Source organism: Mytilus edulis, chromosome 8 (genome assembly GCF_963676685.1).
Source record: "Mytilus edulis chromosome 8, xbMytEdul2.2, whole genome shotgun sequence".
Lineage (NCBI taxonomy): Eukaryota > Metazoa > Mollusca > Bivalvia > Mytilida > Mytilidae > Mytilus > Mytilus edulis.
In genome coordinates this window covers 60,032,403-60,044,041 of record NC_092351.1, presented here as the reverse complement: position 1 = coordinate 60,044,041, position 11,639 = coordinate 60,032,403, and the positions used below count along the sequence as shown (strand labels likewise).

Genomic DNA, 11,639 nt, shown 5'->3' with positions numbered 1-11,639 from the left:
CGTCCTATTTCACTTTTGACCAGAATGATTCCTGGGGTTTCGCATGCAAAACATTGACTGTTCTCTTTCATATAATGATTATTGACGCTAAAACTCGCTATCCTCACGAGCTAGTGAATAGTTTTCAAACAAACTGTTCTCAAATTCTTAATGCCATTGTGCACTTTCTGTTTTACCTTTTGATATGAGTGATATTTATGGTTTCTCATTCAAAACCTCGACCGGCATGTTTTTTTTTTTTATAATTATGTTTCATGATAATGCTATTGTGTACCTTCTATGAATATGTTATGATGGTACGATATGTGAGGTGATTTGTTTTAGCAATATGTATCTGACATTTTTTGTGAGATTAATTTTTGGGGTTTTCCATACAAAATATCGACTTGGCTAAAGGTAGCTTTCTCCACAGTACTTGAAGTCTACTGTGTCTTGTATAACTTTGTGATATAAAAGCCAAAGAATATGATTTGACAATAAAATTGAGAATGGAAATGGGGAATGTGTCAAAGAGACAACAACCCGACCATAGAAAAAAACAACAGCAGAAACATGTTTTATTCAAACAACATTAACCATGTTACATTTTTGCTATTCATGCAGATAGGAAGATAATCTGTTTATCAAACTTTGCATTTTTTTATATTTCTTTACGCAATTCAACATAATTTTAGGTAGGTTGAAACTGTCATGTGGGCACTTATAAAAAGTCATATACACATCGACATGATGAATCGTGCCGTTTTCCATGTCATATAAACGTTAGACCTCTCCTAACCTTTTGAGCCTATACGATAAGGAATTTAAGTCGTGTGACTTTTATTCCATCACAGACATTCGAAATGATTGTTTGGTTCATTTATTTTCTTTCTTTTAAGGTACACGCAGTCCTCACTGAAGAAAAGAGGTTATTGTTCAATGATCCGGATGTACTAGTGAATCGATTAAATCGACTTAAAAGTATCATGTCAGTACAGTGCAGCAACAATCCTTAACGATTCAACAACAGCAGACATCAATCAATCAACAGGAACATACAATAAAGCAGTTGCGAAATGCTATCAACAATTCTCAACGTAAGATTATTTATTGTTATAATACAATTTATATTTTCTCACGTTTGCTTGACTAGTCGTTAAATGATCAATTTGTCACATAGCCTGATTGGTAAATACTGAATAATTAAAATAAATGCACACATCTACATAGATATTTTTCTTGTTTACATTGGTTGCAATAAATTACATTGATTTCCCAATTAAATAAAAACCGATAATTTCACATGTGAAATAAACGTGGTAATTTCACTCTCTGACGTCATACAACAATAGGCGTTGTCAAGACGTCGATTACGTCGGATCAAAACAAATTGTGAATGCGTAGCAAAAACATATAGTTCCTTACATTTTCTACATTAATTTCATAAAAAAGTCATTAGCAAATGTATTAAAAAGTATAACAAATCGCCGTATTTGAATATAAAAAAAAAGACAACTTGTGACCGAACGCCGCTATGGATTAAACTTAATGTAAAGATACTCTTAATGTTAAATTAACCACGCACTAGTATTTTGATAATGTTAGCTTCAATTACTCGTGTCCAGTTCTCTCTTTAACTAACTCCAAGGTAGAATAAACGTCTTAAAGCGTTTTTACATTGGCATTAACAGTACTGCTGTGCGATTTCATTTCATGCACATTATTAGGTTACATCCACGTGATCTTTAACATTACTTCTGCCATTAAATCCTATTGGAGACCACCGACTTGTTCAGAAAATGAGATATGACCCTCCTTGCCATGAATCTCAATTTTGTAATATTTTAAATAAAAACGTAAAACATAATATGTATCAGGTCTTGGCATATTCGATGGGGAAGAACGAATATCCTGTGTATAATGGTATGATTTGGTGATCTGCGTTTCTGTATAACTTATTTTCACAGTCTCATTATTTCAACATTCCCTAATACACAGATACTGATCGTTGCCTATTTTTCTCTAGTTTTTTTTTATTTTGGGACATTATTTACTCCTATAATAACCCCATCCGAAATAAATTTTGATGTATGCTAGTCGCGTCGAAAAAATCGACCTAATCAAAGTGCACGTATACATGTATTTTTATTAGTGTGTTTTTTTTTACAGTAATTCAATGTACAATGTAAAACAAATATTAACTTTCTAGAGACTTTTATAACTAAGTTTATCTTTTCCTGGGATAAGAAAATCCTTAGTTTTTTGAAAAATTCAAAGTTTTGTAAACAGGAAATTTATAAAAATGACCACAACATTGATATTTATGTCAACACCGAAGTACTGACTACTTGGCAGGTGATACCATCGGGGACGAAACGTCCACTAGCAGTGGAATCGACCCAGTGGTGTATATAGATATCAAAAGTACCAGGATTATAATTTAGTACACCAGACGCGCGTTTCGTCTACATAAGACTCATCAGTGACGCTCAGGTCAAAATATTTATAAAGCCATACAATTTCGAAGTTAAAAAGCATTTAGGAACCAAAATTTCAAAAGATTGTGCCAAATACGGCTAAGGTAACCTATTCCTTGGATAAGAAAATCCTTAGTTTTTCGAAAAACAAAACGTCGACCGGCAGTGGCATCGATCCAGTGGTTTATATAGTTATCAAAGGTAACAGGATTATAATTTAGTTCACCACAAGTTTTAGAATGCTTTATGCATTGAAATTGTTTTTCGATACGCTAAGTTAAATTTAAGAAAGTAAAAAAGTAAAATCACAAAAATACTGAACGCCGAAGAAAATTCAAAACGAAAATATTAATGAATCATTCCAAAGATATGTCTGAAATACCTTGTTTGGGAAATATCATTTTGTATATTCTTGAAATAGCACGAGAGAGTATATTTATGTTAGAACAATATTAGGGAAAAGGACACAGAAAACATGCTTTAGATTTTGATTTTTACGCTTTCGTGTTATTTTGAAAACATATGTTTAGTTTTATCACAGGCTATGCAGGTGGCGCCATAATGGGGGAACAGGCTCGGCTGCTGAATATGTATGTTAACCACCAGATCCAAGTTATGAAAAGACCAGTGGACCAGACGGGGGTCGTATGTACGGTGCAGAATTTTACACGAACTTCTATGCATCCAATTCGATGATGTGGACGTCCCTAGTGTTCTTTGTAGAACAATTCATGCAACATCTGTGATAATGATTCCCGGTAAAAATACTTGTTACAGTGGTTGGAAGGTTTAATATCATGGACACTTTGCCTCAGGAGATCATACTCATAATGTTGCTTCTGCTTACGTTTGTGTTGACATAAACCCAAAATATATTATAGGAGGCGTGGATCGGCATTACGGAAAACTTTTTTATCCAGTTCTTACCAGATGTGGATCTCTAAAAATGCCCACCGTACATTAACAATTATCCATTGACATGTGTAGTCTGTTCTAAGTAATAAAATAAAAGATAACAAATATTTGTTCAGAATTCCTTATACATATACTTTTGATCAAGTTAATGGCTATAGTTGACGAAACTTGTGAAAAAATCGGATGTTCAACGTTAAATTTTTGAACAACTGTTTTATCTCTTATGTATAGTGATCCTATTTCTTTTTCTCTCATCTCCCGAAACTTGACAGAAACAACGAAGTTTGTCAGTTCTTGGTTAAATTTAAGCCGTTCTTTAGTCGAATTTCGTTTGACTAGGTGGCTACATATTAAGCTGGAATAAGAAAAATGTCAAATGACGTTTTTCGTTGACTTAACGGCTGAACGGTAGTTTTATAAGTAGACATAGCTAAACATATCTAAAAAATGTGAGATAATTATAACATATACCGAAAGAACAAACATTTGCCTCATTGTTCGAGAGTTCAAAAATTGTAGATTCTATAAAACCATCTCTACACAGTCGTTTTTCAAGCGGTAGCCATTTTGTCCAAGTTGATATTTCATTTGTCCAAGCAATTAATGCGAGTTTTTTTTACCTGATATTTAAATAAGTAATTTATAATTTACCAAACCAAAGTTAGATACACGAACAGAACATAAAGTATTGATTTTTTTTCTTTTAACTGCATGTTTGGGTCTTACAGGAATAAAATGCCACGAAACATTACAAAACGGTAAGATAGTCTTGGGATAAGAAAATCCTTGGTTTTTCGAAAAACAGAACGTCCACCAGCAGTTGCATCGACCAAGTGGTTTATATAGTTATCAAAGGTACGAGGATTATCATTTAGTACGCCACAAGTTTTAGAATGCTTTATGCATTCAAACTGTTTTTCGATACGCTAAGTAAAATATAAAAGTAAAAAAGTAAAAAAAAAAATAAACGCCGAAGAAAACTCTAAACGAAAATATTAATGAATCATTTCAAAGATATGTCTGAAATACCTAGTTTGGGAATGATCATCTTGGATATTCTTGAAATAATACGTGAAAGTATATCTGTGTTACGAACAATATTAAGGAAAAGGACACAAAAAAACAAGCTTTAGATTTTTATGTGTACATCTTCGTGTTACTTTGAATACTATTACATTATGTTTAGTTTTATCACAGGCTATGCAGGTTGCGGCTATTTTGGAGAAACAGGCTCGGCTGCTGAATATGTATGTTTACCACCAGATCCCAATTATGAAAAGACTAGTAGGCCAGACGGGGGTCGTATGTACGGTGCTGAATTTTACACGAACTTCTATGCCTCCAATTCCGATGCTGAGGACGTCCCTTGTGCTCTATGTATAACTGATCGGGCTACATCTGTTATAATGATTCCTGGAAAAAAAATTGTTACAGTGGTTGGAAGGTTGAATATCATGGATACCTGGCCTCTGGAGATCATACTCATAATGTTGCTTCTGCTTACGTTTGCGTTGACATCAAACCAGAATATATTATAGGAGGCGTGGATCGACATTACGGTAAACTTTTTTATCCAGTTCTTACCAGATGTGGATCTCTGAAATGTCCACCGTACATTATCCATTGACATGTGTAGTCTGTTCTAAGTAATGAAATAAAAGATTTCAAATATTGGTTCAAATTTCCTTATGCATGAATTGTTGATCAAGTTAATGGCTATAGTCGACGAAACTTCTGTTCCTACGGACGAACACTATATCATTCTTATTCATTTTTTCCCCAATATTTAGTTGTTCAATGGCAGATCCAGGGTAGTGTTCCGGGCGTGGAAAACCCTTATTTTTTTACGTCAATGCATTTGGATTGGGACATATGGTGGAAACCCCATCTTTTATCCTGGGTTTGGAATCCCACTTTTGAAAATGACTGGGTCCACCCATGTTGCTTGTTGATCTATAGAAAGATTTTTTTTTTAAATAGGATTCCAAAGGGGGGTGAAAAATTATTTCGAAAGTAGCATACATATAAGCATATTAAATACATACGAACAAGGAAAAAAGTATGTCTGATACTTCTAAAATACTAAGAAACGGTTGAAATTCAAATAAACAACAACTTTAAAGAAGAGTAAAGATTCGAGGTAAATATGTCGATTTAATTATGCAGGGAGTCATTAAAAGTTTGAAATGTGAAGCAAATGTTCCGCTCTTTTGTTGTATTCAATTGAAAGAAGGGTCTTCACTGTATTAAAGGGTCAAAAACTGTGAAAGTCATTTTCACCGATGCGACTCATGTTTGATATATGAAATACAAAAAGTCTAAAATGAACAATTAACAAAGCATGGATTCGATAATTTGTAACAGCATTTCGTGTGCATTTTTGTCAAAACATCGTCTAACTAGACATACAGGTGACATAACAAATACTACCAACTGTAAGATAGCCCGATAGAAAATTGAACATAAAATTAGATAGCGATCTCATGCAATTTCTTTTTAGGTTTGTTTGATTGTTCCATGTTATTGCTTTAAAAAAATTAAGATAAGACTTTAGCTGAGCAATAGGAACCCGTTGTGCAAAAGCTTCATTGTAATCAGCAACCCCTTTTTGAGTAAATCTTGATAAAACACGCAAGTTCTTGAATTTTAGATCAATTTGGAGGTATGCACATCATATTCAGTTGCTGCTATAATGTTGCTCAAATCAATGACAATCACAAATAGAGACCCTCTTTTTTGCATTGCTTTAATCCGATAATATTTCGAATTAGTAAAAGTTAAGTAAACAGTTGATTTATAGACATCAATTTGTTGCTGAAAGGAATCTTATCGTGCTGGTTTAGTTATCGACTTTACGGACCTTTCCTTGCATATGTTACAGTTGAACAGCTGGTCTTTTGTCTACATAATATTTTATGTGTACAAAGTATTCAACACAATTATCGCACCTGATTTTGTACTTTTCAAGTGAGATTCATAAAGGAATTGATTTTGTTTAACGATTCTATGCATTTTATGTTCAGAACGTTTTGTTTTAGTAAACATAGGTATGCTATATTTCGATAATACGAGAAGTACGATTTTTCAGCACTGAAATCAGTATCATGCTTTACATATTCATGAATTCACTTATAGTTTAATGGTAACTAGGTTATGTAGATATGTGGTTACTGTCGCACTGTCTTAACATTATGCATCAGGCATTTGAACAGTCACACAAACTTAGGGTATAAAAAAGGCAATAGTAGAATACCGCTGTTCAATAACTATAAATCGATTCAATTGAATCACATCCGCGTCACAAACCAAAAAAGTTTGGGAAACACATAACCTTTTTGAGGAAACAAAACGGAACAACAAAAACACTGAAAAGTTAGGGTATGACGAAAATATTTCATAAAGCCGCGCTCTAAATCTGTTTAAACGGTAACATGTAAAAAAAACCACCTAAAATGTATTTTTTTGACGGGACGGTGGTTGAATGATCGATTTGAAATTGTTAAGCTCCGTTGATATATATTTAGGCTTGCAATTCTTTTCTTTAATTTACAAATAAAACAACTGACGTTTGTCTACACATATTACAGCCGTTTACACACAATGAAGGCGTAAGTCCAATACAAGTTATCTTTTTAAAAATTAGTCATATACACATTGTTATTTTCAAACACTTATACACCGCTTGCCATACATGTATGTATGCACAACTTTTGATACCCTTTCCGACCTTATCTAAAACCAGATTGATAAGACCAAATATGTGTCAAATCGTTTCGTCATAGCATAAGAGAGATATTAAAGTATGATGGTGTGGTTAATATATTTTCTTTGTTTTAAGGTTTATCTGGTCACCACAGAAGAAAAAAGGTTACTGCTAAATGACCCAGATGTACTTGTTAATCGATTGAATCGACTTGAAAGTGTCCTGGCGGTACTTAATAGTACAGTGCAGCAGCTATCAACTGAGAACAAACAACAGTCAATAACTATTCAGCAACAGCAAATTTCAAACCAGCAACAGGAACATACAATATGACAGTTACAGGATACTATTAGAAACTATCAACGTAAGACTTGATTACTTAGTAACATATGTTGTTTCTTATTAACTCTTTGTAAGATACTAGATTTGTCCATCGTTCTGTTTTATATTGACCCCTCCAGAATACTCACACACACACACATGATTATAAAAAGAATGAAATGTGAAAATGTCAAAGTTGAAGTTTCAGTTGGAGTTTAAATATAGAATGCATTTGTACCCTAATTTACATAAGTTCTTAAATCAAAAAATCATATCAATTTAATCATGTAAAACACAATAACCGTATTGACTAATAATGATATATGTTTGATTATCTAACACTAGATTTATGTTTGTAAATAACACTTATCTGACTGTATTGTGTTGGCAACCAGACTATAGTTTAATAATTGAAATTGGCATGAAACATATTTTTAGGTCTTTACACAATATTGCATCAGTCTTTTAGGGAGCAAATATTGAAATGTAGACAGAGAAGGCTCATATAAACTGAACCAACTTTATATACATTTGAAGGTGATTTTTTTCAAATTGACTGATATTTCTAGTAGTTGATTATTTCGACAGTGAACTCATCATGTGTGTGTTTATCTAGGTTCATCTTCAGCTCATAAACATTTCATCCATAATAGGGATTTTTTAGACCTTACCTGAATTGAACAAAAGCCTTTGGAACATGTATTCACGAGTTCGCCGTGCATACACAATTGCAATCCTGGTATCTATGTTGCGATTATCTGCCACCTTTCTCTATATAATTTTAATTCAATTCTGTAAATGATTTTATTTTCTCGTCAAATTCAATATCAAAATTTTGAAGCAAGAAGTAAATGTCTTGTCATTGCTAGCATCCTGGTTACCATCTATTTTTTTTTTTAAAGATTCTTGAATAGATTACCTTAGCTTTATTTAGCAAGTTTTCGAAACTTTGACAATGTTTGAGTTCTCCGAGTCTTTTGTAGACAAACCACGCGTCTGGCGAACACAATTTTAGGCAGGTATATATGATGAGTTTATATGTAAATAATTCATCTATACAAATGCTAGTTAAGGTTTCCTTCCCGAGGGTGATACCAGCCTAGTATTTCTCACAACTGTGTCCACTTGCATTATCATAGAATTGGTCTTTACTCTAAATAAACTCTTCACAAAAGTTTTATTTTTAGAATTTATAATGCTTTTCTGCAAAAGAGAGATATTCCCTTAACTGTATTTGGCAAACTCTTTCGACATTCTGGATTATCAATGCCCCCCGACTTTGTACATTTTGGTAACGTTTAAGATTTAATAGATTGGATTGTCATTGCTCAGTCGTTTAAAAACAAATAAGTCATCTGACCTACAAAAGTTAAAGCCTGGTGTCTGTAATGAGTGTATTTATTATTTTATGCATTTAATTGTAATTTTTCTGGTGAAATTTAAAGTAAGGATTGAACTAGTTGTATAAAAAAGGAGATGTATAACGACTGATAATCAGACAATTCTTAATGTAAAACACAGAAAAAAAATATTAATATGATGAAGAAATAAAAAAAAAAGATGATGTGTTATGATTTTCGACGAGACATCTCACCAAACGAGACCAAATGACACACAACTTAACAACATTATCTATAGGTCACCGTAAGACCTTTAAAATGACCAAAGCCTATACCACAAAGTCAGCTAAAGGCGGCATAATAACCCAGTTGTGTGTATATGCATGCACTTTGTTCTTTTAAAATCGTTTTAATTATCTGCCCATGATTTGAAATGGATTGTTTTTTACATACTTATAATGCACGTAACGACACGAAATGTTTTGAAAGTTCAATCATTAAATTTAATAATGTTTATATTTCATATTTAAAACATCTATATTTCATATTAAATACTACTTGGTATAATTAAAAGTATTCTTAAAATATTTCAAAAAGGCTGGCGAAAAAAGACACCCGATCTACCTTAAAATATTGATAAAGTATAGCAGCTGCAAACATCATTCATACAAACAAATTTTGTTTGATATCTCCATGTGTTTAAAGTTCAAGTTCCTTTCCTTGTTTGCAGTGTTTTTTGTGTCGTTTGCATGAAACATATCAAAACTGTTGCCATATGGCATTAAAAGAACTTTCAATATTGTAAAGATAAAGTATGCCAATATATATATATTTCAGATTTTGGAACAACTTATATTAGATGGGGACGAAAGCAGTGTCCAAATAATAACACAGAATTAGTCTACTCAGGTTAGAAAGTTATCATATTTGTTTGACTCAAATCCTAACAAATTAAAGACAATGTTTACAAATACATGAAATATGACTCTTGAATGAATTATGCATTGTTTTAGATTATATCCATTCGTTTGGTGTGTATAAGCTTTCTATTCTGTCATTTGATTAAGGACTTTCCGTTTTAAATTTTTCTCGGAGTTCGATAATTTTGTTATCTAAAAAGTAAAATCAGAAAAATACTGAACTCAAATGACAAAAAACATCAAAAACGAAACTGCCATATTAACTTTCTACTAGCCAAATTGTAGAGACAATTTTTTGTTGATTATTTCTAGTGACTAGTTGTATGTGTTTTGCCAAGTTAGTCCTTTTGTGCCTGTTCTAAAACAGTATTTTAAAATTCCTATTTGAGGCTCAAATTTTAAGAGTTGGTATTATGGTCAAATCGTCTTCAATTTGAATAGTTCGACTAATACGATGTTATCTATGAGGGTATGTATTTGTCAATTTCATCTCTGTTCTCGATTTATTTTTCCAATTTATTCGTCTGTCTTTATTTTTGAATATTTTACATAATCGTTTATTTTTTTAACGCACGTCTCTGTTCTGTATTTGAATGTTTTCTCCATTATTTTCAATGCTGTAAATCCTTAGCAAGACACTTATTGGTTTACAATTTTCGAACTCTCATTGATAAATGACTGGACACGTTTTTTCAAGGTTCACAGAAATTTATGGGGAGCGTTTCATAGAAAATAGCTTTAGAAACATATGTACAAAGCATGTGCTATTTTGTAAATAGGGTACATATTTTTCCCACAGGCTTTGCAGGTGGTGGTTATTATGGCGAATCAGGCTCTGCTGCTGAATATGTATGTTTGCCACCAGATCCAAATTATGTAAAAACTAGTGGTGGAGCAGATAATGGTCATATGTACGGTGCAGAATTTAACTCTAACTTTTTTGCTTCGAATGCTAATGGCGAGGACGTCACGTGTGCCTTATGTAGAACGAATCAAGCTACATCTGTGATAATGATTCCCGGTAAGAATACTTGCTATAGTGGATGGACGTTGGAATATCATGGATACTTGGCATCGGGATATTATGGTCACAATGTTGCTTCTGCTTATGTTTGCGTAGACATCAAACCAGAATATGTTATGGGAGGCGTGGATTTTCATTACGGTAAACTTTTCTTTGATGTCCTCACAAAATGTGGATCTTTGAAATGTCCACCGTATATTGACAATTATCCATTGACCTGTGTTGTCTGTTCTAAGTAAAACAATAAAACATGTAAATGGTACCAATTATTGTTTCAGATGCTTTAATATACATATATATTTTGTTGTGCTCCAGTGAATGGTGAAGGATTCGTATACATAGAGAATCGATGTCCCCCTGGCCGAGCAACATGTCGTTTATATTCTGTTTTTTGTTTGTTTTCATGTTGAATTCCGTGTTGTAATAGGATTTAAAAACTTTGAGATAATAATAAACTGAATATAAAACATGAAACATATAGGATTATGGAATAAATTGTTGATGTATATAATAAAAACTAAGGAAACTGGAATTATTAAACTCCCTTTTGTATTAGAAAGGATTCCGAAATGCTAAAAAGACTACCGTAAAGAAATTTAAATAAACAACAATAACGTATAGAAGTGCAGGCTCTTATACTGTACGCGCATGAATTATCTGCCACTGGGCATCTTGCTCATAATAAGCAATGACTCAAATCGTTATTCAAAAATATTTGTGAGGCCATCTCTCAGAAATGATAACTGACAATTTAGAATTGTATCCCTTTAATTGTTTGATTTTTGTGTGCTTCGTTTGTTCCATTGATAAAATTGAGAAAGGAAATGGGGAATGTGTCAAAGCGACAACAACCCGACCAAAGAGCAGACAACAGCCGAAGGCCACCAATGGGTCTTTAATGTAGCAAGAAACTCCCGCACCCGTAGGTGTCCTTCAGCTGGCCCCTTAAAAATATGTATA

General features: G+C 32.9%; 1 protein-coding gene across 1 annotated transcript; it reads left to right on the top strand.

The window, feature by feature from the left end:
• The first annotated feature begins 3,017 nt into the window (after window positions 1–3,017).
• Window positions 3,018–10,941, top strand: LOC139484242 (uncharacterized). Its single transcript, XM_071267977.1, has 4 exons — window positions 3,018–3,105; window positions 4,569–4,748; window positions 9,573–9,644; window positions 10,455–10,941. Exons 1-4 carry the CDS (start codon window positions 3,018–3,020, stop codon window positions 10,916–10,918), a joined length of 804 nt encoding a protein of 267 aa, XP_071124078.1. The 3' UTR covers window positions 10,919–10,941.
• Window positions 10,942–11,639: the final 698 nt, after the last annotated feature.